The sequence below is a fragment of the Plasmopara halstedii genome, assembly GCF_900000015.1.
Source record: "Plasmopara halstedii genome assembly, contig: Scaffold_3060, whole genome shotgun sequence".
NCBI lineage: Eukaryota > Oomycota > Peronosporomycetes > Peronosporales > Peronosporaceae > Plasmopara > Plasmopara halstedii.
Window position 1 is genome coordinate 2,147,292 of NW_020189964.1, and position 26,278 is coordinate 2,173,569.

A 26,278-nucleotide genomic window follows, 5' to 3' on the forward strand; every position below is an offset into this window, starting at 1 on the left:
ACCTGATCTCAAAATCGACCGAGTATGCAGCTTCTTTGATGACAGAAGCTGTGGATAACCCGATGGTTTTATCCCACTTTTCTACACCGATAAGCCCATTACCGAATGCGGATGATGAAGAAGCACGACAGGGAGAAGACAAATATGGCACCTACTTCGAAAAAATTTTACAGAGCGGGCATAACCGGTATCTTATCAAACAAAACGCGGCTCCAAGCCATGTAGAAACACAAGGTGACGCAAAGTGACCTCTTCGCGATCGGCGCATATATCTCCGCTACATTGATCGACGCAAGCAGCTTGCAGTAGCGGCTCCGTCTCCGGCATCCGAAATGGAAACCATCTCCTCTTCTCGGGCAGCAACCGAGATGCGTGAGAGCCTCACTCAAGTGTGAATCTCATCTCTGTGCAGCTGGCGGACGGGTTGTATGTTGTGTTGACTTGGTTAAACTCGCTACGATTGTGCAGCAGCACCTGCAATCACCCGACGTGACGGCGACTATCGGCCGTCGTCGACGTTGTAAAAAAGGCGGTTATTGCATTTTAACCACAATTGCACTTACAAGTTTGGAGAAGGGATCAACGTCTACCTGCAAATATTAAGAAACTGCTGAACGAGGCTGTCACCATTCGCTGCAAATTCAACATAACACTCGTTCTCCTGCGTTCTGTTTATACCCAGCAGCGCACGCGTTGTCTCAATTTTGCATTATTGTTTGGTGATACGACGGTAACACAAATTACCCCACTAAAAACATTTTGCGTGCCGACACGCTAAGTTGTAACACGATATTTCTGTTCTCCACGTCGGCAACTTCAGAGCTTTGACATCGATAGGTCAGAGACATCGATGAATAGTCTCAGGAGCCAAGGTATATTAGCTCGATAAACCGAATTTCATTCAACCACGCTGGCAAGCAACATTTAGTCAAACCGCTGTCACGGCTGAGATTGAGGCAACCATCACTTCAAGGTCATGTAAGATACAACACACGCGAGGATCACGGCGTGTCTTGCAGCATATGTCTTAGTGTTCACCACTCGGCGCGCGCTGCAGGAATGCACGTGCAGATAAATATTTTCAGATGCGCACCTATGCGGGGATTGTGGGCGCGGTATAACCATGTCGCGGAATGATATTCTTGCACAAGCACCAGAGGCGCCGATCCGCGTTTTGTGATAATAGACGACACGCAACCTACGATGCATGAGTAAAGCGACTAGTTGCTGCCGCCATTGCAGTCACCCACGAAGACCACACGAATATTCGCTCTGTGACGCCGTTGCGTGAAAATGACTGGGAAACAAACTCTGCTCTTCATGACTTGCGACTTCACTGACACACGTGCATCGACTGTCTCGCAATGGCCAGTAAACAAAATTTACTAACATACTATGCTGTTGATCACCAACAAGGCAAAGCTTGAGATGGATTGCCCAGTGTTCAGCTGGACGACGGACTGAAGGCTATGTTGTCACCACGATGTCAACGTCTCGCCGCACCAGTACATCGATCAGGGCTGCTCAAACACGATTGCACCAAGGGCCACACGGACCATCTAAAGCCACAATCAGCGCGGCCGTCAGTTCATTCCTCTCCACACTAACGACTGGTCACCCAGAATGTCCAAGCCTTGGTTGAACACCTTGCTTCTGAGCATACCTGATTGGTACCTCCAGGTATCACAGCTCGAGCAACCAATCCGAAAGATCTCGTAACAAGAAACGCATGCAACAACGGGCTGATAAGTGGCGCTCGAGAACCGATATGCGCGCGCATTGTGGATCTGTCTCCGAAAAACTCGCGGAACCCTGTCGTACTTTCGTCTTGCTTCTTCGTCTCCAGTCGGGGAATGAAACGTGACACCGGACGATAGGACCGCTGGTTCGCGCATTTTATCGTCGTTCAAGAAGCCCTGAATGGTTCGTGGGTGGTATCGATGGCAGTACAGATCGATGCAAGCGGGACGAATATTCCTGACAACTCACATTCCAACGATTCCAACAAAAATAGTCATCAGAAGCAGCAATTATAACTCAAGTTTCCACTTTGAAATCGATACGTTCGATGACCTTGAGCTTATCACTGAACTTGACGTGCTACCAAAATGCTGGCGAAGGTGGACGCGGTATCAATATATATATTGCCAACGCACGCTTTGACGCTGATGCTGCTTCTATTCAAGCAGATGACCACATCTTTGTGCACACCGGACGTAATGGAATCCCACAACAGCTCATCTAGATAGCTTACACGTGCTAGCAACAGCGTTGGCCAAGTGCAAAGGATGGACAGCTTACCGCCTTTGCAACGCTCGACCCATAATATTGAGATATTCGCGCTACGATATATAACACGCGCAAGCAGCCCTTTGAACAGGCCACGTTTAGGATCCGGTTTGCTTCTGCGGTGTGTGAAGGAGAGAGTGCTCAACGTGAGAACCAAGTCCTTTAAGCTTAGAATCTTCACTTAGCTCAACTCTTGTCGCGCGAGTCCGCAACAGCATGAAATATCACCAAGGTCGAGTTGCAACATCTTGTCTAGCGACAAAGCGGAAGTATTCTAGTTGCATCAGCTTGATACAGGAGTAGGATACAACACTTCATGAAGGTCTTCGTGATGCCAAGCAAGCCTGGCCGGATCCAGTATTGATAACATTGATAATTTCCGAATGGGGGGTCTTTTCGTCGATTTGGTCGTGACGTATCGCCAGATTTGACGGACATAAATATCTCTCCAGGCCTAAGGCACAGCGCGTATTCTTCGTTGGCGTCTAAACCAGCTTACCGGATGGAAGAATAAACCAGCGCTTCCTTCTTTAGCCAAGTCTCGGTCCAAAACTAAATGCCACGATCAGTCATGATCCCGCCGCTTGCAGACTCCAGCGCCTGCGCCTCCGACCAAATTGCCAGTGACTGGTGCTCCATCATATATCGATGAGTATCCAGCAGGTCGTCGACGCAATCAAAGCGTGTGAGATTATAATGTCTGTGACCCTGGCAAAGATCTATAATGGCTGATTACGGGAGCTTGCTACAACCGTGACTGAGAGTATTGCGTCTTTTTTCACGAGTTGGATATCCACTGGCACGCTTCCACAAATTTTTGCGCAGCATCCGTATTCTGCATCCAGACAACAGGCTTGGACCAGTGGACTGATTGCACTCCTGAACACGGATCACAAGCTGTACACTAGGTTTTTGTCTTAAGAATTCCAGCGGTTCCCAAACTGGTCACAGCGACGAAGTATGGATTCGTGCCCGGCATGAAGTAGTCGATAATTCGTCAGCATTGCAATAACAAGCACGAAACGAACTCGTCGCTAAATTGCCTTGCAATGCTGCTGGACGTTGAAAATGATCGACTTGCGTAATGGCATCCAAAACATTCCACGTATATGAAACGTTGTAGCAGCTCAGAGCACGGCCCCATCTTGCGTAAATATAGACAGCCGACTTACTCCAGCAAACTCATGTCCGTGATAATTCTGAAACTGCTCATCATTGTTGGCCTATTGCAGCTCTCATCGAGCGCATGCAGCGGTTTATTCGCAACTGCGCATGGCATGGCACCCTGGCTGATGAAGATACTCGCCGATGGGCGTGAATGAGCAAAAAAAGATCCTTTTGTGGTCACATCTTGAATCCGAGCTCATGCTTGTAGCGCTGCAAAGGGACAATGGTGAAGAACGGTGTGCTGGTTTGTCGCTTAAGCGGTTGGCGAATCTTTGTGAGCTCAGCTCGATTCACGGGTTGCTTTGCACTATGTCAACGGTCAGTCGCAGCCGTCAGGATAGAATAATTGCGAAACTATCCTCCGCGGGCTTCACGGTATATCGACAAATCGCAGCTACAACGCATGATGCAGACGAGTGCTCAGCATTTTGTTCTCCCTTTCTAACGCAGAGGTCGCGCCTTTTGACTTTGATAAGCGGAATGACAAAATCAATGATGCTGTCGAAAGTAAACCAGCTTTCAGCGCAATTCACAAACTTCAACGTTCCCGGAGAAGAAATCTCACAGTCTTCAGTATCCTCGCAACGGTGATTTTTGTTCTTACAGCCTGCTTCATGAGTCTGGTCGCCCTTTAGAAGACCCCGATATCGAGAAATGACAGAAGAAGTCATAGATCTCATTTCGTCGTCCTGTCGTGCCAATCTAGAGAACATCCGCCTTGCATCCCAACAGAAGATCGTGCAATCTCATCGACGCACCTCGTCACACACGAAAAGGAGAGCGAGATATACAGAAGCGAGTGGAGCTCAAACACAATCAGTATCAATCTTTGCTTCGGCCTAATACTCGTCGATTGGAGTGACACTCACGATCTCAACACACAGCACCAGTCGACAAAGTCTGCTTTTACAAGCTCAAGACCTTGTGGATAGAAAGCCACTCAACAGGATCGTGGATCCACTCATTAATTTAATCAAAGCCTTGCAGATGGATCAATCACTCACATTATGTGATCCTGCTCGACCACACAGGCTTCGTGTGCCAAGGCCAGACAATGGTGAACTCGGTTGGGCTTTGGTCGACGCACGACAGTGCCATATCCAGTATTCATCTCGACCATATTCAGCTTGCGTTTGTCGCACAATTGGGCGCTCATCTTCCCGTCAATAAAATCAACGAAGACGCGCAACCAGGTTTGTTCCCAGTTCTCCAGATCGCATGGCAGCAAGTTGTACTGAAGACTTTAGTCTCGATTTACTTTTGGCGTCGGAGCACTTTCGACGTCCACCACGGACCAAGCGATCGCACTTCACAATCTGGGATCTAGCACGTTCTTAATGTCATCGACCATCGCCTTACGCATCGACCCGCCGGGTACAGACATTGCTACAAAAAAATCGTCTTTTTTTTAATGCTCCGGACACCCCAACCGCACCACATACCCTAAGTAAATCTGTTGTTCTTCGATGGAGGTTTACCTGGCAATTCTGGCCCGTACGCTTATCATACGACAAATGCGCGATCATTGACCATCACGACGTTGCCAGCTGTAGACCGCTGCCGGGGTTGGCAGATGAGTTCGAGATCTAATTTTAGTCTCACCATTGTCTTGCGTCCGAAATAATGGCGGACGCAATGGTTAACATCACCAAGGAATTACAAACCAGCAGTCAAACTTGCCACCCAGCCCAGCGTGCTGAAAGCGCTGATTCTGCTCGCACTTTTGTCCAACGACCTGCGTCCATGGCTAGCCGCTCGGACGCCAAGTTGTCCAACAAACAAGTTTGTCACTCTGTAGGTGGGATATCTGGATACCTTCATTGCACCCAGTACACTTCAATTTTCAGTCGGTCACTTGTCATCTCCATCACAGCGTGATATGTACTAGCTTGTCTTTCCCTGTGATTCAGCTTACGGGCTACATACGTTCAAGTTTTGACCACAAATTTTCTAAATGTTTCGCTTACATTTAAAATTGTTTGAATTTTGGGATGCAGAAGTTCCGCAGCATACGGATACAAAGCTATACATTCTAGTGGACGCTTCCAGTCTAATAGTTTTATCGCTCAAGAATAGGAAAATACGGCAGAGTCTCACATTTCCTGCGGCGAGTGTCCATTGTTGCTACTTTAAAGCTGCAGCTAGCACTCATTTATTAGCAGCTATCTCTGCTACCGGTCTTACTGATTAATTTTCTCCATACGATAAGCGTACATCATATTTTGTCTAGTAAGGTTGGCAGGATTGCCTTGCGTCAGGCTTTGTTTTATGACTGCAACGACAATCTTTCTTATAAGTGATCAGAGTAAAGAATAGATTTGCGTTCAGGCAGTTTCTTCTGCCATCAGGTGTAGCGGAATAAAGGGTGATAAGCATTTGTTAACTTGTGTCACTTATTCCACAGTGTTCGGTACCCGTCAAATCGGATTGATGAAGCGTAATAAGGAAAAAAGCGCGGGAGTTGACAACGATGTGGCGCACTCTACCCGCCAAGCAATGCTTGTTTGCTTGTCATTTCGAAATTGGCGCTCGTTCTGACAAGCGACGTCTTTTAAATTAGGTGTCTTTGTATCAGCCACTATGGTCGCAAATTCGTCAGAACACTCGAAAGCTCCAGAGCAGCCGGAGCAAGAGCTGCGCCCTCAATTCATGGATAGTTTCGTCAAGGCTGTCAATGTGAAAGCGGAGCCTCAACTCGAAATGTCCGAATTCAAGCTTAAGGAGCTTAATGGAGAGATTCCGCCAGAGCCATTCCTCGTTTCGAATCCTAATCGCTTCGTGCTCTTTCCCATTCAGGAACACGATGTGTGGCAGATGTACAAGAAGGCGGAAGCCTCGTTCTGGACAGCTGAGGAACTCGATCTAGTACACGACCTTAAGGACTGGGCAAGCCTTACAAACAACGAGCGCTATTTTATTAAGCATGTGCTTGCTTTTTTCGCAGCTAGTGATGGAATTGTCAATGAAAATCTGGCTATGAATTTCAGCAATGAAGTGCAGGTGCCAGAGGCTCGCTGTTTCTACGGCTTTCAAATCGCTATTGAGAATATTCACTCGGAGGTGTATTCGCTTCTTATCGATACGTATATCAAGGACGCGATTGAGAAGGACCATCTATTGCGTGCAATTGAAACCATCCCTTGCGTCACAAAAAAAGCTCATTGGGCGCTTAAGTGGTGCGATCCACGAGTATCTTCATATCCGGAGAGGCTGTTAGCTTTTGCTGCAGTAGAGGGTATTTTTTTCTCAGGCTCATTCTGCTCAATCTTTTGGCTTAAGAAGCGTGGTCTGATGCCTGGTCTTAGCTTTTCAAATGAGCTCATTAGTCGGGATGAAGGTATGCACACGGACTTTGCTTGCCTCATGTACTCGAAGCTAGTCACGAAGCTATCTGAAGGTCGTGTACACGAAATTATACGGGAGGCCGTGTTGATTGAGCGCGAATTCGTACGCGACTCGCTCCCAGTTGAGTTGATAGGCATGAATTCAGGGCTCATGTGTCAGTACATAGAATTTGTGGCTGACCGTTTGCTCTACTCGCTTGGTGTATCCAAGATCTACAATGTGAGGAACCCGTTCGATTGGATGGACATGATTTCTCTTCAAGGTAAGACGAACTTTTTTGAAAAGCGTGTTGGCGAGTACTCGAAGGCTGGCGTTGGTGTTGCTGCCGAAGAGCAGGTATTTACCTTGGACGCCGATTTTTAAGTGTGGGTTGTCGCACATCGTGCACGCCAGCCGGAAGTTAGAGTCGCACAGCATAGTTTAGAACCAGCTTCATTGTGCACTGTCGCTTTAAGAAGCAATTTTTTTAAGTGTGGTTAAGAGCGCAGCACAATGAGCGCATAATTTACGTCTTACATGATCTTTTAGCTGCTAGGCGCTCTTACAAGTTCATTATCATCAGCTAAATTATGGTTCACCCTTACAATGCCCTATTCAATGCTTTGCGTCGATGGTCTCCAACACTTATTCGATCGCGATCGGGACCACAGAAACCACATTCATAAAGTCCATGTTAAGCCCCTCATCGTCCTCAATGTCTACAACATTAGTATCAATTATGCTGGCCGAGCGATGTTGTACAGATGAAGGCTCGCCATTGTCATCAATTGAGCTGCGACTGGTCTCAATACGATCCTTTTCGACAGTCTTCGATTGGCAAATATGTAAGCCATCGCTGTTCGAAGGTTCGAACGCAACCTGAGCTTGTTGCAATCTAATCTCAAGATTGGGAGAGTCTAGCTTTTCATCGCTTTTATTGTCAACGCCGCCTTGATAGCTCGCCTGCACATGCAACGGTGCGCCGTGCGCCTGCGTTGGTGTTAAACATTTATCCACACAAAAGGGCGACAGCGGAACACTTGATAAAGGATCATCGCTGTGACAAAGCTGGGACTTTATGCATTTCTTCTGCGTGATACGTTCTGGTTGACGATGCGATGGGTTGAGACGTCTGATGTCTGTTTGATTCGTCGGATTAACGTTGACAGCAAATGGAATCGGAGCGATGCTGCCCACAAAACGACCCTCTTGGTCGACTGGCATGGCATTTGAAACTGGATGGTAATTTGTAAAGTCCTTTACCTTGATTGAATCGCGAATAGCCTCGATTGAGATTGATCCGACAGAGTTAGCGTTTACATCGATCTCGATACCTGTCGTAAGCCAGTCGCGAACGCTTGTGAAAGGAAAACCACTGCATGTCGGACACTTAGGTGTGGTAGTGAATGTGTGCGAGGCAAGAAGTGCAATAAAATTGCAAAGCGCTTTTTTGCGGTAATTAATCACGACATGCGTGACACTAGTGAAAACGTGCTTACGCGGAAATTCGAAAAGATTCAGCACCTTTTCATAGTTGCAACATCCTGGACACTTCTTGTCAGTCTTCAAAAAAAACTCGATGAGCTCATTTCGCAATTGAAGAAACTCAGAAAACCGACGTGGGGCCTCCCATGCCTGCCCAGAGCGAATATTTGTGATGCGTACGTGATAACGTACCTTACCAACATCGGACAAGTCGACAGTGGGGATCTGCACGCGAACTAAGCACTTTTCGTCGACGCGGCCTAAATCTCCGTTGCGTGAGTATGCATAGCGTGACGTGGGATTCATTAGACTTTTATTTAGTGAATGCATCGAGCAGTAACAGTAACTGCTTATTTGGTGTGGGTAAGACTCGAGGTTTGAGGTTTCAGAATCAAACAGTTATAAGCTATTCTGGCATCTTGAAGCCGGTTCATTTTTCTACATTTTTCAGTGCCATTAGCATTACTTGCGCTAATCTTGCTAGATTTTCAATGACGCCACAACAAATTATCGAAACGCTCATGTGATGGTGGTTGATACCAAGGATACAACAGTATCATAGATACGAATAAAGCAGAGTACATAGCCATCGACGACGTTTTTTTGCTCCAACATACGTACAAAATCAGTTTGTTTTTATAATACGCCTGGATTTTCGGTTCTGTAAAATGATCAAACATTGACGATCTACTCCTCGTCAGACGATGAACCAAAGAGCTCGTTCTTTTCAACTTCACGACTTTGATCCTGAGTAACGACTTTATCGTCATTTTTGTCTGTTGAGGGCTTATCCTGCTCGTCGTCACTTGAATCGGATCCGAAGAGACCCGTTGGGTCCACCTTATCGTCATCCGAACCAGAATTCGCACGCGCGCGTTTAATCCGCTTTTCTACTAATTTTTTCATCGTAGGGTTGCGATTTTTCATATCTTCAATTGACATTGAAGTGTCCTCATCCTCATCCAGCTCGTCTTCACCATCATCAATAAAGCCTCCATCTTCGTTTTCCGCTTTCTTGCGTTTCTTGCCTCCTCTTTTTTTCACCACCTTTTTTTCTTCTTCCTCACGCTCACGTACACTCCAACCTTCGTGAAGCTTCTTCAATCGTTCGTCTTGCTTGAGCCGAATGCCTTCATGACGCTTGCGCAAATCTTCTTCTTGTACACGCGCTTCCTCTAGTTCGCGAGCCACACGCTCCTCATACTCACGCAGGAGTTTGCGCTGCGCTTCGATCTCCAATCGACGTTTTTCCTCTTTCTGTCGCTCAAACTCCAAATGATAGCTGGCTTTGGTCAAAGTGTCACCACAAAACTTTTCGTGATCCGAAACTTTTTCTTTGTCAAATGGCAAGTTGTTGTGGTGTTTCTTTTTCTCTCCTGAGCTCAAATTGCCGCTAGCTTCTGCTTGCTGAAGTAAGAAGCGGAAAATACGTTGCGCACGCTTCAAATCCAAGATGGCGCGCTGTACATCTGCCATTGTACGATGCTGAGGTACGCTATTTCCACCGCCTGATCGTGCGACGGTTGTCTCCTGCCCAAGCGTCATGACAGCGTAATCTTCCTGAGCTAGACCAGTGTTGTACCACAGCTGCAAGTCGTTTGGGTACATGTGCAATCCACGAGACAGCGTAGCAATGCAGCTTGGAAAGTTCTTCGACTCGTAATAAGCTTTCGCCAGATACAGAAGAACTTCCAAATCTTGTCCCTGATAACACTTGGTCAAACAAACCGTGTAAAGCTGAATAGCCTCCTGATACCGCTCTTCAGCAACAAAAATATGTGCCAAATTGATCCAAGCATCCGGCATGTCGGGGCTCGCTTCACGCACTTGCGAGAAAACCTGTTTTGCAAGCTCGAAATTGCCCTTTTCAGCAATCATTATCCCCAATCCGTTAGCAGCATAAATATTTCGAGGGTGTGCCGCCAGCGTCTTCTTGTAGTAGACTTCGCTCAGCGACATGTTTTTAGCGTATCTATTCTTCTCTCCGAGGTTACTCATAAAGATATTACCCATAGACAAAAAAGCGTACGGATCGTTCTTTAATCCCGGCATCCCCATCACCTTCTCGTACTTTTTCTGAGCAAGGACCCATTCACGCTTTTTCAGATGAATATTACCTTGTAGCAAAGAGGCTTCAGCACAGGTAGGATCGGCTTCCAGTACCTTATCAAACATCCGAATGGCCTCATCATCCTGGCCACGATCCCGTAGCATGCAGCCTAGACGCAGCAAACAATCAGTATACTTGGGAAACACTACAAGGATCGCATTATATAGTATCTGAGCACAATCCCGATTCCCCATTTCCTCATATACTCGACCCATATTGTACAGAATTGTAACATTTGCCTCTGTTGGCTTAAAGTTCGAAACATCTTCATTCAGAGCGTCAGCCTTCTCAGACTTGCTTTCCTCATTCCAATTGTCGATATCGCCTAACTGCTGAAGAGCCTTTCGAAAACATTTGATAGCATCGGCACATTTGCCAACACGTTGCTGAAGTACACCTAGATTAACGTAAAGTTCCATGCATACACGCTCTGAAGCGTTGTTCATGACCTTCTCTGCCGCAATATACGATGAGATGGCAATTATTCGATCTTTTCTTTCGGGAGATGCGTGGAGCAACTCGGCCGTTCCAATTAGCGCCTCCACATTACCCGGCTCCAATTCCACCACACGACGTAGCAAGACCACAGCCTCATCCTTCTTACCAAGTTTACCATATACGTCGCCTAGGAGCGACAAGATCTCGACATTTTCCGGATACGCCTTATTCGCCTTTTCAAGGTACGACGCAGCCTTTGTGAACTCCTTTCGCTCGTAATAAATTTGTGCAAGTCCAAACCACGGAAGCACAAACTTTGGCCACAAGCGTCCGGCGTTAAAGTAGTAGCTGTAAGCGTCCTTATACTTACCCTGTGCGTGGCACCCACGTCCCATGAGATAGCAGCTTTCCGAACGAATTTCAGCAATCTTTGTACTGTGAAAAGCATTACCGGCAAGTGTAAACATTTTATCATAGTCTTTTCGCGCAATGTTCGTTGCTGTGGCGGATTCATCACGGTAAGGACCATCAAGCTTCAGTCCGGACGACGAGACAGCATCTTCTTGGCGACTAATGTACGCAACGTACTTGTCTCCGATACAAATAATCTGACCAGGTGAGACCTCACTAGAAATATCCTTGGACGTAGCCACAAAAGCAGAGCCACGCACGACACTCACAGTACACGGTAGTGGTATCCATTGAGAGAAATAATGATTGGCTAGATGATTCAGGACCGTAGGATTTGTCTTGTCGATGGCATGAGCATGATGAATCATCATCATAAAGCGCGAGCTCTCGTCTCGAATGCTCACTGCACGCTCTTCGCGACTCTGACTTGCAAGTTGCCATAGTGCGCTGGCAATTCTTGCGTCCACGTTAGTTTCATCTAATGATGCCGTGTATCGCATGACGGCACGTGCTTTCTCGATAGCTCCTAAATGATAGCAACAATAAGCAAAACACATGCGCATATTGGCAGCTTGTGGACTGCGTGGATGCAATTTAATCGCCTCCAGATACAGTTTCTTTGCGTCCTTGTATTGTTTCTTGCGGTATAGCAGCAGCGCCTTGCCCAAAATGGCAGGAAGGTTTGTCTTGTTTGAGATCAAAACACTTTTGATAAAGCGATCAGCGCGATCATCTTCATTTTTAGCCATAAACATGAGCGCCTTACCAACAAGCGTCATTGGATGCTGATGATCGAGACGGTCAGCACGCTGAAAGAAGCCAACGGCGCGCTGAGAAATGGCCTCACGCTTCTTATCGTCCTCTTCGTTCCACATGGCATTTACAGCATGGCTAGCTAGCGCGATAAAGAATTTGATGCGGCACACACGCGATGCATTGTCTTTGTAGATTTCCTCAATGCCCGGCTCTGATGCTACAGCCAAGATCTCTTGAAACTGAGCGACGTGGCCTTGATTATAATATTCGACAGCAAATTGCAACCACACGTCGAGAGGCGCAACCTCTGCGCGTAAAATATCAATGATATCGTTCACATCGTCCGGTAGCTCATCTACAAACACTTCAACGGCCTGTTCCGAGTTCTTGACGGGGATTAAGAGTGCGCGATGGTTGCTCAGCTCCTCGTCCGACATAGCAGAGTTCCCCTATTTTTTAGCTTGGCTAGATACTTATAATCAACAATATAATACCAAGTAAAATACGGTTCCAAATATCATTTATAAGGTTCAGGATGTTTGTGCGGCTTAACGGCTGGAGCGATGACGACGTCTTGCAGCTGCTGATGCTGTTCCGCAAGCACTTGCACTATTATATTTATGGATCTGCCGGCCAGTTTGTTGAATTTGTGCGAGTGGAGCTATCAGGTTATTCAAATTAATACCCACTAGTACAATATCAATCGTGGGACATAACGATGCATATGCTTCCTTTCTGCTTTGTTGCATGTATCAGACAGATCGGCAGCTAGAATTCTGGACATGGTTCGAGCACTGATGAAGCAGTTTGGGCTTCGACTGAGCACTAAGAATTTTCGAACGGACGGTATGGTTGAAATTGAATTAAACGATGTGTGGTACTGAATAGTGGCAATCTGTGTCGTATATGGACAATAGTCATTACAGCACATGGACAACAAGTATACGTGTATGAACATCTCTATGAGTCGATCTGTCAGCTGCCAGAGAATCGAGCAGGTGGTGTGTGGCTACCAGGCGAACTTGGCCGCTTCTGTTTGAAAGCGAGGCAGTACCGTGGACACTTTGCTGCTAACCCGGAGACGTTTTTTAAGCAAGTCCAGTTGTGGGGTGGGCGACTTTCGTTGGTCAATGCTGGGAGAGAAAACACTCATGTCATTTCATTCTCTGGGTAGGCAAGTCGATTGAAGAAACAAAAAGTAAATTCTACGCGCTGCGAGAAGTATATTTGAATGAAAAGCACCACACTTATCGTAAGTTTTTCAATTTCGCGGCATCTGCTATCTGAATATCTTACGAATTGTGATTACTGATGGTTTAAACGAAAAGAACCAACACAAATGGAAGCGAAGCGTTTGGAGCTGCTTAAAGACATTTTCACCGATGTGCCACCGATACTTCCAAACGAGAAAGTAGTGACAGTATCAAATAAATCATCGAAGTTGTGGTCCTCAGACGAGATTGAGACTCTTGTTGACTTTATCGTTCGAATCACGACACAGATCCAAAAGACAGGATATTCTCACCTCGTGGATCATGTCGCCGAGACTTTACGTGAGTTGCTGTTTATTGCGGTTTCGTCTTACGTCTACTTACACCCTGTCACATGTGTAGACCGAACAGATAGGTCATGTGTGAAGAAGCTGGCTGACATGCGAGAAAAGTTTATGAAAAATGCCTCCACGGTTCGCGCAGCAAGTGAGACTATAATGGTACGAAATGTTGATAGGTTGTGCTATTCTAATTAGTACGTGCGTTAGATTTGCCGGACTCAATTTTTGATCCAGCCTCAGTAGCGCACAAAATATTTATTGCAGGTAAGTAGCTTTCAGAACAACTCTTTTCCATTTCTCTTGAATATTGAGCTGATTTCTTGAAAAAGATTGGTCAGATAACAACGACCCCTACGCTCTCGGATACCTGGCGCTGAAGTCGCGGAGTACGGTACATGATATATTTTGCCTCCTACAACGACTAAACGAAAAACGAGAGCCTTACATAACTATTTAATCAGGTCTTCGACTCTGTTCCAGGCGCAATAAAAAACCTAAAAACAATAGAGCTTGGTCGCCGCGACCTAGACTTCGGAACACAACGGCAGCTCATGGTAAGATGAGAACAAGCTCAAGAGTCCCCTTGTCAAGTTCTGCGAAAGATGTAGCAGCTACATCGGCTGGGAATGAGCCCTGTAGTCCAATGAGACAAACTCTATGCTCTGTGAGAAAACCTGCAAAACAATTTTCAGCAGAAGAGTCCGCTTCATTTGTTAGAGATGTTGCAAATCAGTGTCCTTGGACGGAGACAGTGGTGCTTAGCATTCTTCAGTGCATGCAAAACTCGATCGAGCTATATCGATCGAACAAGATTGTCGACTTCTACAGCAAGATCGCAAGCTTGACATCAGGTACGATTTGTGAGACATCACGATGAAATCGCGTTTGAGGAACTTGTACTTGTACTTGTAACTGATCGAAGGACAATACTTTTATTGCAGATATCGAATTCTTAGACCTCTTTGCAGATGTGCAGCACATTTTAACTCAATTTGTACAACGTACGTAATCAGGTGACGGAATGATTTTTTTGTCAAAGCCAATCGTATTTTTGCTATCAATGCAGTCTATGGCTCTTTGGATGGCTTCGAGAAACTCGTTCTGATCGCTCCAGGCATTGACTCGACCAGAGAAGCTATTTATCAAACAGCTCAAAAGCCAGAATACGGCCTTGATAGCGAAGGGGTCTCATTAACGAGTAATGTCTTTCCGAGCCAACATAATAGCATCAGCTCAAAGTCGACTAGGCGCAGCCAAGATGAGCGGCATGGAATTTTTTTTGACGAAGATGACGATGAACAAATTAACGAAGCATCTAAAAGCGGCAGCTCAGATGGAGAAGTTGAAGAGGTCCCACACCCGCTTCAAGGCATGCTTAACTCATTAGAGTCGCGTATGGTGGAACTGCAAGAGAAACAACGTATTCTTATCAAAGAAAAGGAAGATCGAAAGCGGCACCACCAGTATGTCGACCATCCGTTTGAGCTTAGATAAGGGCGCCAATAATTTTTGGTGGGCACGCATTTCAAAATAGCTTCTTTTAATTGCACACCATTAATTTCATTGCGTTACACTTCGTCGTCGTATACTTGATGCTGCCCTGCCCACTCATTACTTTTGAGCTGACCCACAAAGCGTCGAATAGAATCAACAAGTGTCGCGCTGCCGCCCACATTCTCGTCATTTTTTATGAAAATGTTATTAAGAAGACAGAATTCTTCGATGGGTTTGCTGTAATTGCATAACAAATTTGAGTTTGCATCTATGCTACTCGTTCGGTGACGTTTTCGGAAAACGTCTTGGTCGTTAGTGCGATTTTTTTTGGGACTGGTAGTATGAACTGCATTGTTCCTTCCAGCAGCTTTTAAAATATCAGCAATCATTTCTAGCCCTCTAAATGTAAGTAAATTGCCACTTAAGTCGACCAATGTGAATGGCTTTGTTCTAGCCCGCTTTACCAATGATCTCAGTATAGCAGCCGCACCAGCATTTCGCAATCGATTCGCTCCCATCGAGAGAGAAATGAGAGTAGTATTGGTCTCTAATGCTGTCAGCAAGCGAGCAGATACACCTGCCAATCCTAGTCCAACATCATTCGCTTGCAATTGAGTAACAGATTCGTTTGTGATTAAAAAGTCTGCAAGGACGTCGCCAAAGCCAGTATCAAGAAAGTTTTGAGCAATGTTCAAATATTTGACTGTCCTGTTTTGACTCAGAGCTAGCATCAAATTTGTGGCACCTTCCAGGCCAAAATTGCAACCACGAACATCGAGATGGATCAGCACCGCAGCAGGTCCCACGCCTGGAGAAGCCAGCATTGGTGTCAGGGCATGAATGCCAGAGTCTCCTATTTGCACATTGTTGGCCAGTTCAAGTCGTTCAAGATTCATCACTCCATCCATACTAGCGCTGCAAATTGCTCTTGCAGTGATGGAAGAAAGATCATTGTCGCTCAGACGTAGGTGTCGTAATGGCAGCGTGTTTCTTACTTTTGACAAGCCAATAAATGCGTCATCCTCTAGCTCATTGTGTTCCAGAAAGAGTCGCTGTAGCCCAGATGCACGAAATGCTGCGTCGATAAGTAATTTCGTGTCAAAAGTTGCAATCGTATTGCTTAATCTCAACTGAGTGAGGTGTGGTATATCCGCTATAACTTTCAGTAGTTGTCGAAATCCCTCGAGCCGAATTTTCACGGATATCAACTCTAACGTCGCGATTCTACTACATTCGAGTTTGCCAGCTAAGTTTGGTCTCATTAAGGTATTGCGAATCTGAATGATTTGATCAACACTTAGTTTTCCGTGAAAAAAGCATACCTCCGCCAGACGTGAACAGTTGCGCATCACTGTCGTTAAAGATCTCCAGCACGTAGTTTGCTGTTCCGGATGGTGCACCTCCAGTCTCCGTAGTTGACGCAGTGCCAAAATCAGCTTCACATTATATTCGCATATCTCCCGCCCGTGTACCTTGAGTACCTCGACAACGTCCACAAATAGTCTCTGATATTTGATTAATATGTCGCCATGAACAGCTTTGTTAGGTGGCGTACGCAGCTTGAGGAGAGTTCGAAATTGATGTTCCCAAAAAACATTCCGGCTGTTGCGTCGTTGTTCTATTGCCACCAATGCGTTTTCGGTGGGATTCAACTCGCAACTCAAACCTTTTTCACTCAAACGGTGATCCCATACTCGCTGCAACTCGCGGTCGAATAGAAATTTATCTCCGGCCATGGGGTCATAGCCTTCACGTGATTCCGGAAGCTCTTGATGTGCAGCAGCTTCCCACGCCACCTCCATCTCTCGCAGCCTTAAATTAGACAGCTTATAAAATAGTTGCTGCCGAATGGCGATGGGAAAGAATTCTACATAATCGAGAATCTGGTGCACAGGGGTGGAGAGCGCCACCGCCGCGATGGACAGCTCGATCAGTGACATGATGAAAATTTAGCACAGAAATATCGCGATTTGTGTACATTAGTACAATTTGAGCCAGAAAAACTTTCAGAAAAAATGCTTTTATTAAGCACGTAGCCCGTCAGCTTCGACGTCCGCACAACATCTAGCTATTGAACATTGTTTGATGCTCTGCGAAAGCTTAAATGCTATTTTGAAAGCTATCTCTATTTTGCTACGCCGTTAAGCATGATATCATTTCATCCGAAACATTACATGATATAAAGCATGCGATACCGGTGCTAACACATCGATTTCTCAGACAACATACAATTATCTTGGGCTTCAAACCTCATAATGTGGGTGCAAATCTTTGACGTCCGCGTACGATATTGCATTCGCATTGATCTTTGAACTCGTCATGCTTGTACAGCACTACTGTCCCCCTCCTTAACGGGCTCTCCCTCGACGCCAGTGACATCCCCCATCTCTGCCCACACTGCACCACCATGAGCACAAAATTTGCATCAAATCAATCTTGACAGGCCGCATATCATCATAACAGCATTTGTACATACCTGGTTTGTAAGAGCCTAGTTTGGGGCGATCTGGCTTAGCAATAGTGACGCGCAACGTCTTTCCAAACAGCTCTGATTCTGATAATAACGACGACGAGCGTTGGGACTCTATCATTCATAGCAAGCTATCGGCATTAAAAATGAATTTACCATCCATATTGTCAATTGCTGCTTTGGCGTCCGCCTCATCTTCAAAATCTATGAAACCGAAGCCTTTGCCCCTTTCTGATTCAAGCACATATTAATTGTCACGTGGTGTCTTATCAATTTCGTGAGACGTACGTGATCTAGTGTCCAGTGGAATCTGCACGCTCTTAATAGGTCCGAAAGGCACAAAAGCCATGTATAACCCCTGCTCCGTCACCTGATTGTCCAGGTTGCCAACGTATAGTGCGCGCTTATCAGCCATGCTATCAAGTTAGTTCAATTGATCCAGTTAAGTGCGATCTCATCTTTTGAGCTGAAACGTCTCTTAGTTTTTAGCTGTCACACAAACAACGATAGCCTCGTTTTGACCAAGACATTACAATGAGCGTAGCCACAGACGAAATGTTTAACCAAGGTTTGTTGAAAAAAGAGAATGGCGAAAATATACAGCGAAACATTGAGATACCATATGGCTAACTCGAGCTTTGATGGACAGGCTGGGGCGACGTGTTGAGCAATATCTCGCCATACGCGTGGGGTAGCATGGGAATCGCTTTAGGACTTTCTTTGTCTATTGTTGGTGCCGCCTGGTACGCTAAGTATGGTCGTTTTTATAGGAAGTAGAAACTGATTTGATTATGTTAATAATAGGGGCATCTTCATCACAGGCTCCAGTCTTCTGGGTGCGGCTGTTAAGGCACCACGCGTCCGGTCCAAGAATCTTGTGAGCATCATCTTTTGTGAGGCTACGGCAATTTATGGCGTCATCATTGCGATAATACTACAAAGCAAAGTTCGGCTTAGTATTTTCAAGTAATGACAAAAGGGGTTCGCTAACTCATTGCTTTTGGATCTATACTCTCTGCAGATGAATCAGCCTGGATTGCGTCATGAGGGTGATGAACCGATAAGTGAGCAAGCGCTGTACTTTGCGGCATACGCGGTTTTTGGTTCCGGTCTCGCTGTCGGTTTGACAAACGTGGCTAGCGGGTATGTGCTACTGAATTGCATGAACGGGGAACGCTGTTATTGATAAAGGAGGATGTTTTTGATTCAGAGTATCCGTCGGTATTGCTGGCAGCAGTTGTGTGCTCGCGGATGCTCAAAACGCCTCACTATATGTGACAATCTTGATTGTTGAGATTTTTGCTAGTGCGCTTGGTATTTTCGGTGTCATTGTTGGTATCATTTTATCCAACAACGCTGAATTTCCGAAGTAATTTCAGGTCTCAAAAGATATATTTTTGCCAGTAGACTAACAATCAATCACCAATTATCGTTAACTGGTGCAGAGGCTACCACCAATTTATTATGCACAAGAGCACACCAGTGCAGACACATTTTTAAAATCACAATCAAATTCTATGACTGTCAAAATTCTGGTAAACAAGTTTTACGTCCACATTGCTCGATCACTTTCAACATCTACAGGCGTGTACCAGTCAGGAAGCGGACGGTCTGGGTTATACCTAATGCATCAAACATTAGGGCGGAATGGTCAGGAGAGGCGAATTATATAGAAGTAGAGCCCTTAACATATAGAGACCTGTAGTTGAGGAGAATTTCTTCTCCGTCAGCAATATTCGCTGTCGCAATAAATGCGAGGCCCTGTATATATTAATCGATGTGGGATGGCAATGTCTTTCGCATGACAATCTACAAACTTACATGCACAATGGTACGCTTGCCAAACATAGACAGACGAGACGGTTCTTGCACGAAAGCGTTTGGGATGAGCTCATCAAACTCCTTTTCGGTAAATGGCTCTGAAAAAAAGGATACTTAAATCAATAAGAAAAGAACCTCACCAAACGCATAGCAGAGCCGTCAAGCATCGAAGTACCGTTTTGAGGGAATTCGAACGCAAAGCCAATCACATTGGGTGAAATTCCTTTCGGAGGATGGTTGATTTTATGTGCTACAGCAAGCGGATTACGTGGGTGTGATGCTGATATAGTGTACACCATCTGTTAGCGAAGGGCATCTTCATTCTAACAATTGTTGTCACAATCCATTCTCGTACTTTCATTCTTGCCGTCAATAATCACACCATCAAAACGCGCGCGTGCGTAGATATTATTTGACAGCTCGCTCAGATAGTGTTTCTATGATTATGAGCACATCGTTTAGTTTCCACATAAAACATTGTCTCATATATGAATCACTACCTTCTTGTAATGCTCTGGCAAGAAGACGATACCAGGATACAAAGCCTATTGTAAATGTTTGAGACACGACTGAACCAGCATTGTACAAATAATAACTCACCACAAATGACCCAATGGGAGCAGACCCACAAAGCTTCACACCTTCACCAGCGTGAGGTATGCTTGACTCCTCGACTTTGAGCGTGAACCCAAAAAAGTCCTGGAAGAAGTCAGATGTTCCAAGCTGCGATCACCAAATTACAACTGTGAGATCATACGCTATTATTATATATTTGTCAATATGTGTAAGCTACTGTTTCCTCCACTTCAGTATTGCGTTTGAATCCTGACAATGACATTTGATGTGAACTTTGCCTTAAGTACTTGGGCATCTTCAGCACCGCCTCAAACGAATGCTGAACCTATTTTCATTGCATCCTATTGTGAAGTTGGTTACTATTTTATACCTGTTCGATTATCGACGCACCTGCTTAGCAACCTCGTCTTGCACGTACTCCTTTTGCTGCTCAAAGTTCTTCGAACCGATAATGTCAACGGCTTGGGCAAACAGCTCCTCATGATCTCTACAGTGTAGATTAAAGCGGCATCATTACTACCAACGGCTTGACAATAATTTACCAAATCCGAATCACATCCAGAATAACAATGCTCACTTGTTAGCATACTGCAGGTCCAGTGTCAAGCTCCGAAAGCAGCTCAGCACGGCGGCAATTCCCACGTCGGTCTCCTCCTGCATTGTACTCACGGCATAATGACCACAAAACTTTCGTATTCAGACATAGACCACAAAAACACTATCACTGTAATGAACCTGGAAGCGTCTCGCGGGAGTAGTGCCAGCAATTCGAAGCTGCAGTCGACGCCACATGTTTTTATACACATTAAATAGTAAAACCTCGATGCTGCCTTCAAGTCTTATATAAACCCAAACATGTCGACGCCGAGCGACACTACGGCTGATGCGAGGCACCCATGGGGACCGCCCATGCACATCGGCAAGGTCTTTTTAGAGGGCAACGACCGTACAAAGTGCGCCAAATTTTAATGATGTATCTGGTAGCTGGTCAATTAATTTCTGAACGTCCTGACGTGCGTACAGGCCCGAAGTTTTTGAAACCGAACTCCAGGTGAAAGTTTATACAATACAACAAACAGAAGCGACATGTCTGGCCATTTGCTGATGCCTTGAATGTGCAGGAGGCGTACAACGCTGAGCACATCGGCGATTTGGTGCACAAGCTTGAGGAAGCTACGAACGAGCTCAAAGCCCTCGACATTTTTGATACGATCAGCATCAAGCTGGACGAGGGTGCAAATCTAGCTAAAAATAGTTGAGCTGTAGGTTCTGAGTTTATTATATGATATTGGCGTATGTAGCAAGCTCTGGCGAGCGCGATGAGACGGACGTCACTATCACGGTGAAGGAAAAGGGCTGGCGATCATTGCACGTGGGCGCGACCACCGATGGCAATGATGAAGCAGGAGTAGAGTGCTGTTTTGGTGCTGTATACAAGAAAAAAAAAGACTCTGAGCGCAATTGATATTGCTTTGTAGGAATCCTCGCTGACGTTGCTGAACGCGTTCGGAGAGGCGGAAAAGATTTCACTAAGTGCTACTTATGCACGTTCGGGAAGTAATACGCAGCGCGCAACTTTCAAGAAACCTCGCTTTTGGGGTTTGCCGCTGTACTTAAGTGCGGTTGGTACCAATGAGCTTCATGTAAGTTATTTGTGGATTTTTAGTCATGACGAGAGTATCTAACCATGATACCTGTCTATCGATATTTTCAAGAACCACGAATGGCTTAGCTCGTACAATGAAAAGATTCGTGCCGGTAGCATTTCCATCAGCGATTATGAAGGCGTACACGACCTGTCGTTCAACGTTGGCTGGCGAGACCTGCTTCCCCGTCGTGACCCAAAGATTCCCACAGCATACCGTGCGTCGCCCAGTATTCTTGCAGAAGCCATGCCGTCTACCAAGACTAGTGTCAAATACGTATTCACGGACGATAACCGGGATAACATTGTGTATCCAACCACTGGAGGCCTTTTCAAATATTCGTACGTACAGACATTATCCTTGCCTATTGTAAGGAACTCTGACCTCTCGCGTTAATGTTCAATGATTAGAACGGAAATTGCTGGTCTTGCAGGCGACGTTAAATTTGTTAAAGCCGAGGTAGAAGGCCAGAAGCACTTTGCACTTGGCCCTCTTTTTCTTGGATTCCCATTGTTGAACTTTAGCTTTTCGGGTCACATGGGAACAGTAAAGTCGTACGGTAGTGAGCAACACCGACCAGTGCGCATAAGTGATCGCTTTTTCTTGGGTGGTCCCATGAACTTGCGCGGTTTCAACCATAAAGGAATCGGTCCTCGAGCATCTCCTCTTGATGGCGGTGTTGCACAAGGTGATGCTCTTGGCGGTGATGTGAGCTATCACGGAACGGCGAGCGTAGGTTTCCCCGTAATGCTTCCACTTTTAGCGGTAAGGTTATTCGCGTTATGTCATGTCCAAGATGTCACCTGATGATATTTTCGCTGCATTTACTACTCTAGGCCCTGGGTCTCCGAGGTCAGTTCTTTGCCAACGCCGGCAACTTGACTACATGGGACCGTGTGTTGGACGAGAAGAAGTGGATGAAAAATCTTGTCGATGACACACGTGTGTCAATCGGTATAGGTCTTGTGTGGGGAACTCGTATTGGCCGCCTCGAGGCTAATTACTCGTGGATTCTCAAGTCCCTCAATCACGTATGAGCTCATTCAAATCGCGTTCCTTAAGTCTGTGTACTGACGTGTGATTGATGTGATGCAAACAGGATAATATTAAACGTGCTCAACTTGGTCTTAGCATGACGTTTTGCTAGAAATGATTTTGCATTAAGGCAAGGAGGTAGTAGTAGGAAGGCAGAAAATGAAGCATGCCAACTCCGAAATTTCATCGTTTAAATTCTATATCCAGACGCGCCTGTGAGTGTGATGGCGACTTTGATGTATATTTGACAGTTCTAAGACAGATCATCCACATTTGGCGCCAAAGAAAGGGTCGCTACGTCGTCTCAAACATGCTGCGTAATTATACTGGTAAACATAGCTTTATTAATTGACTAAAAAAGGAATGAATGACGCACAATACATATCGATAAAATAAGACATCCACTTCGTGAACGCCATGTACGCAACGCACATCCATACCCCGCAAGTGGACCCACTAGAGCGCGGCCCACCTAAACGTGTACTGCGTGAGGAGCAGCATATTGGGGAACGGGTGGCGGCGTCCAAGAAGCGTGTAGCATGGCGCTTTACGCTTGGCGAGTCGGACCGTACGCACGAGGTGGCTTTAATTCATTCCGTGATGAGCTACAAAAAGGTTTGTCGGTAACAAAGGACTTAGACCAAAATTTGTTGGATTTTAGCAAAGTTGCTCTTGTTTGGTGGTATGGACAGGTTGTGTTGTACGATGGCCGGCAAATGCACTTTTCTTCAACGGTGGGAACTTTCACGAGTACAAAGCCTTTTAGTGGATCTGTTCTAACAGACGATTCAATTATCATATGTTGCTTTCCAGGCAACTCTAGGTGACTGGAACTTCACTATGATCTTGGATGGACTTAACATGATCATGGAAGTCCGCATCAACGACGTTGAGTCGGCTGAAGTTCCGAAATATGGTGCGTGTAGGGTTGAATCCTTACCAGACGTTCATAGCTTACAGATTGTTCTGGTCAGACTTCGCCATTGACCGAGTCCCATACCGTCGTTGGGATGTCTACCGCCGCAAAAAGCACGCCATCACCACGGCGACGTATGCTCAGCCAAATGCGCCTCCTGGAAGTTAGTACATGAAATTAAGAATTTGGCTGTGTACGTGTATGTGACATTGGACTGTTTCGGAGCAGATACCTACGGAATGCACCGCTGGGGACCAAGTGGAGCTTTACCGCCTTCGCAGAATGAAAGCAATCGGGAATTATATTCTGGTGGCTCTTGTGGCTCTGTCACAGACAGTTCTCAAAAAACAAGTCGAACGCACAGTTTTGGTCGACAGAGTGCTCAGTCACAATCGTCATGGGGCAATAGATCTAGTGAACGGACTCGCAGCTTTCCAGAACATCAAAACGGTCAACAAAGTTCGGCTGACTTTCATCAACAGAGCTCACTAATACAGGAGCAAACAAGGGCTACAAATTCTCACGGAAAGTCAATACCACCTTTAAAAGCACCGACTGCAGTGACGCAGTCCAAAATAAACCTGCTTGACGACTTTGATTCGAGTGTGAGTTTATCGGCGCAGGCATTGATCTTCGATCCTTTGGTCAGTGTAAGTATAGCATCATATGCGAGTATCGAAACGATTTACTTATTTGACGACGACCGTGAATTGTTGGCAAAGGTACCGTCTAAAGAAAATCTAACAACGAGAGGCTTGCCGTCAGCCCAACAACAGCAAGTGCCTCCAGTTGCCGCAAATGTCGATCCGTTTGCCTCTGTTGCAGCGCCAATTTCGACAAAACCTGCCGAAATGATCAATCTAGATCCTTTTACAACTCAGCACGCTGTTAATTCTCATGTTCAGCATCGTCACCAGGAGCGGTTTTATCAAATACCGGCCGGCTTTATGCACCAAAGCACTGTAAAGCAGCCGCTATCCATGCCGGTCGTTACGCAAGTTACAATACAACAAATGCAGCATCAAGGAAAGCGAGATTTTATGACCGTTCAGCAATCGCATGATGCATCTGGTCGCATGAATAACGTCAATTACAGTATTTCCCAGCTTATGAATCCAGAGAACCTTCAAGCTGGTCAACAACATCAACACAGCAAGTCTAACTCTATAAATATTGATGCATTTGCTAGCCTTGGACAATAGCATGACAGTTGAAATGAAAGAGCTTGTGAAGAAGATTTTGTGTGGCGATATTGCCCCCCCCTTTCAAGGTCATGAAAGTCGTAATTCAGCCCTACCAAACAAGCATAATAAACGCTTATTAAGAGAACAGAATATTTAGTAAGCGCAATCCTCCAAAGAAGACAATCAAACGGTAACGCGAATTCAAAGTTGGTTCGGTGACGGAGCAATCAACTCCCAACCATGCTATTGAAGTAGATGAACTTAGGTTGTACATGCCTCTATTAAAATAATTTACACATGCAGCTCAAACTGCACTTTACATAGTCATTTGTCAAATGCCTTCTATATTTATTGGATACCGCACCCAGTGTCATTCGTGCTCCAGCTCATAGCTGATGTGTATTTGCGCGTGGCTTTCTCCAGAGTAATCAGATGCGGGTCACGGACCTGTAGTGCGCGCATACAGTCGCAGAGCTTAAAAAGATACTCGAAGTTGGGACCACTATAGCCACTGCGAGTTGCAATCTCTTTGGCCATTTCATCAACAGGCGATGGGCCGAGAAAATCCGCATTAGAGGGAGTTGCGATGTAAACAAGCGCTTGACGCATCTTGCCGTCGACGCAATGTACGTTCACCATCTGACGATCGTATCCCGCCTGCTCACGGTTGTCGAGTTTAGTTAAAGTGCACTCGACCTCTTCAGCAGGAACTTTATATAGACGGCCCCACGTAATGTGGTCATCCTCCAGATGCGCGTGCTCATCCTCGAATCTCTTCATCTGCTCACGACTAATGAGCGTCACGACACGGCCCTTCGCCTCAGGTGAGCCACGGTGGTCTGGGCTTCCCTGCCAAAAACGACGGTGCCAGCCTTCGACGTAACCGAAAACCGTATCCTCAGCGGGAAAATCCGTTTTCCAGACAATCGAGCCGTAGCCGAATACCCACATATTAGCTAAAAAAGAAGATTTCCGACTATTTGAGGTCTTGATGTTAGTGAGGCAAATTCTGGAATGAAGTTAGAAGTTTATAATTGCTGTTCCCCCTAACCGCTGCTAACATTACTGCTTTAATAAGGACAAAGGCAATGCCCTGAGAATATTCCAGCACGAATTGCGACACAATTTAAAGAGAAGGAAGGCGAAGTGGAGGCTGAGATTATCTAGCCATGGTGCTTCTTGTGTGCGGCAGTCGCTACAACAGTGTCTTTGTTGCACTTGCACAACAAGCTCTATTCCAAGTAGACTCGCTGAACCAAACCTGAACACTATTACATCTGCGTTCAAAGAAAGCCAGGTTGGTAGTCGTGCTCGTAGTGAGCAAACCATTCATACAGTAATTAGTCTACAAGTAAACAAAAACTTTTGACCAAATCGCTCCGCTGTGTGAGCTTCCAGAGCTGATTGGACAAAGCCTGCCACGTGCACCCCAACTGCCTCGAAGCGACGTTCAGTTGACTTGTTTTTGTTTGCCATAGTCCTGATAACCAATCACAAAAGCGAATTTAAATGACGAGATATACACGATTGGCTATTCTCTCAATAACGCATTTGTACAGTAGGCCATTTCTAAGCTCAGAAATTCCGCCGCTGCACTGTGACGT

General features: G+C 45.8%; 13 protein-coding genes across 13 annotated transcripts; 6 read left to right on the forward strand and 7 right to left on the reverse strand.

Moving 5' to 3' along the window:
* Positions 1 to 1,242: 1,242 nt before the first annotated feature.
* Positions 1,243 to 4,612, reverse strand: PHALS_06940 (uncharacterized protein; the record flags this gene model as incomplete). Its single annotated transcript, XM_024720319.1, has 5 exons — positions 1,243 to 1,467; positions 1,533 to 1,559; positions 1,664 to 1,742; positions 1,822 to 1,977; positions 4,461 to 4,612. 5 exons carry the CDS (start codon positions 4,610 to 4,612, stop codon positions 1,243 to 1,245), a joined length of 639 nt encoding a protein of 212 aa, XP_024585530.1.
* A 1,424-nt stretch (positions 4,613 to 6,036) lies between these two features.
* Positions 6,037 to 7,164, forward strand: PHALS_06941 (ribonucleoside-diphosphate reductase small chain; the record flags this gene model as incomplete). The annotated part of the gene is made up of 2 exons (XM_024720320.1): positions 6,037 to 6,793; positions 6,854 to 7,164. 2 exons carry the CDS (start codon positions 6,037 to 6,039, stop codon positions 7,162 to 7,164), a joined length of 1,068 nt encoding a protein of 355 aa, XP_024585531.1.
* A 261-nt stretch (positions 7,165 to 7,425) lies between these two features.
* Positions 7,426 to 8,571, reverse strand: PHALS_06942 (cleavage induced hypothetical protein; the record flags this gene model as incomplete). The annotated part of the gene is made up of 1 exon (XM_024720321.1): positions 7,426 to 8,571. The coding sequence occupies one exon, from the start codon at positions 8,569 to 8,571 to the stop codon at positions 7,426 to 7,428; it is 1,146 nt and encodes a 381-aa protein (XP_024585532.1).
* A 381-nt stretch (positions 8,572 to 8,952) lies between these two features.
* Positions 8,953 to 12,417, reverse strand: PHALS_06943 (TPR-containing nuclear phosphoprotein that regulates K() uptake; the record flags this gene model as incomplete). Its single annotated transcript, XM_024720322.1, has 2 exons — positions 8,953 to 10,341; positions 10,429 to 12,417. The coding sequence occupies 2 exons, from the start codon at positions 12,415 to 12,417 to the stop codon at positions 8,953 to 8,955; spliced, it is 3,378 nt and encodes a 1,125-aa protein (XP_024585533.1).
* Positions 12,418 to 12,515: 98 nt separating this feature from the next.
* On the forward strand, positions 12,516 to 15,026 carry PHALS_06944 (uncharacterized protein; the record flags this gene model as incomplete). Its single annotated transcript, XM_024720324.1, has 11 exons — positions 12,516 to 12,648; positions 12,737 to 12,826; positions 12,898 to 13,089; positions 13,155 to 13,232; positions 13,309 to 13,533; positions 13,594 to 13,677; positions 13,740 to 13,796; positions 13,862 to 13,918; positions 13,994 to 14,383; positions 14,474 to 14,533; positions 14,599 to 15,026. 11 exons carry the CDS (start codon positions 12,516 to 12,518, stop codon positions 15,024 to 15,026), a joined length of 1,794 nt encoding a protein of 597 aa, XP_024585534.1.
* A 74-nt stretch (positions 15,027 to 15,100) lies between these two features.
* Positions 15,101 to 16,966, reverse strand: PHALS_06945 (Leucine-rich repeat, ribonuclease inhibitor subtype; the record flags this gene model as incomplete). The annotated part of the gene is made up of 1 exon (XM_024720325.1): positions 15,101 to 16,966. The coding sequence occupies one exon, from the start codon at positions 16,964 to 16,966 to the stop codon at positions 15,101 to 15,103; it is 1,866 nt and encodes a 621-aa protein (XP_024585535.1).
* Positions 16,967 to 17,343: 377 nt separating this feature from the next.
* PHALS_06946 (peptidyl-prolyl cis-trans isomerase e-like) lies at positions 17,344 to 17,911 on the reverse strand (the record flags this gene model as incomplete). Its single annotated transcript, XM_024720326.1, has 4 exons — positions 17,344 to 17,423; positions 17,503 to 17,580; positions 17,653 to 17,727; positions 17,785 to 17,911. The coding sequence occupies 4 exons, from the start codon at positions 17,909 to 17,911 to the stop codon at positions 17,344 to 17,346; spliced, it is 360 nt and encodes a 119-aa protein (XP_024585536.1).
* A 119-nt stretch (positions 17,912 to 18,030) lies between these two features.
* On the forward strand, positions 18,031 to 18,996 carry PHALS_06947 (v-type c subunit; the record flags this gene model as incomplete). Its single annotated transcript, XM_024720327.1, has 7 exons — positions 18,031 to 18,064; positions 18,146 to 18,239; positions 18,301 to 18,442; positions 18,518 to 18,639; positions 18,707 to 18,735; positions 18,803 to 18,875; positions 18,942 to 18,996. The coding sequence occupies 7 exons, from the start codon at positions 18,031 to 18,033 to the stop codon at positions 18,994 to 18,996; spliced, it is 549 nt and encodes a 182-aa protein (XP_024585537.1).
* A 46-nt stretch (positions 18,997 to 19,042) lies between these two features.
* On the reverse strand, positions 19,043 to 20,685 carry PHALS_06948 (uncharacterized protein; the record flags this gene model as incomplete). Its single annotated transcript, XM_024720328.1, has 11 exons — positions 19,043 to 19,118; positions 19,196 to 19,257; positions 19,318 to 19,415; positions 19,493 to 19,597; positions 19,673 to 19,754; positions 19,818 to 19,862; positions 19,918 to 20,040; positions 20,111 to 20,218; positions 20,284 to 20,380; positions 20,471 to 20,547; positions 20,629 to 20,685. 11 exons carry the CDS (start codon positions 20,683 to 20,685, stop codon positions 19,043 to 19,045), a joined length of 930 nt encoding a protein of 309 aa, XP_024585538.1.
* Positions 20,686 to 20,748: 63 nt separating this feature from the next.
* Positions 20,749 to 22,686, forward strand: PHALS_06949 (sorting and assembly machinery component 50 putativ; the record flags this gene model as incomplete). Its single annotated transcript, XM_024720329.1, has 9 exons — positions 20,749 to 20,846; positions 20,917 to 20,944; positions 21,015 to 21,126; positions 21,195 to 21,301; positions 21,372 to 21,536; positions 21,609 to 21,880; positions 21,950 to 22,304; positions 22,376 to 22,570; positions 22,639 to 22,686. The coding sequence occupies 9 exons, from the start codon at positions 20,749 to 20,751 to the stop codon at positions 22,684 to 22,686; spliced, it is 1,380 nt and encodes a 459-aa protein (XP_024585539.1).
* PHALS_15198 (uncharacterized protein) lies at positions 22,685 to 22,984 on the forward strand. Its single transcript, XM_024720330.2, has one exon. It carries the CDS (start codon positions 22,741 to 22,743, stop codon positions 22,924 to 22,926), a length of 186 nt encoding a protein of 61 aa, XP_024585540.1. The 5' UTR covers positions 22,685 to 22,740; the 3' UTR covers positions 22,927 to 22,984.
* Positions 22,985 to 22,991: 7 nt separating this feature from the next.
* PHALS_06950 (uncharacterized protein) lies at positions 22,992 to 24,692 on the forward strand (the record flags this gene model as incomplete). Its single annotated transcript, XM_024720331.1, has 6 exons — positions 22,992 to 23,189; positions 23,267 to 23,308; positions 23,388 to 23,490; positions 23,549 to 23,653; positions 23,719 to 24,140; positions 24,213 to 24,692. The coding sequence occupies 6 exons, from the start codon at positions 22,992 to 22,994 to the stop codon at positions 24,690 to 24,692; spliced, it is 1,350 nt and encodes a 449-aa protein (XP_024585541.1).
* Positions 24,693 to 25,022: 330 nt separating this feature from the next.
* On the reverse strand, positions 25,023 to 25,625 carry PHALS_06951 (Predicted cation transporter; the record flags this gene model as incomplete). Its single annotated transcript, XM_024720332.1, has 1 exon — positions 25,023 to 25,625. One exon carries the CDS (start codon positions 25,623 to 25,625, stop codon positions 25,023 to 25,025), a length of 603 nt encoding a protein of 200 aa, XP_024585542.1.
* Positions 25,626 to 26,278: the final 653 nt, after the last annotated feature.

What these genes read in the sequence shown, in the direction of transcription:
- PHALS_15198 (XM_024720330.2), top strand. Translation starts at nt 22,741, where the DNA reads ATGCCAACTCCGAAATTTCATCGTTTAAATTCTATATCCAGACGCGCC.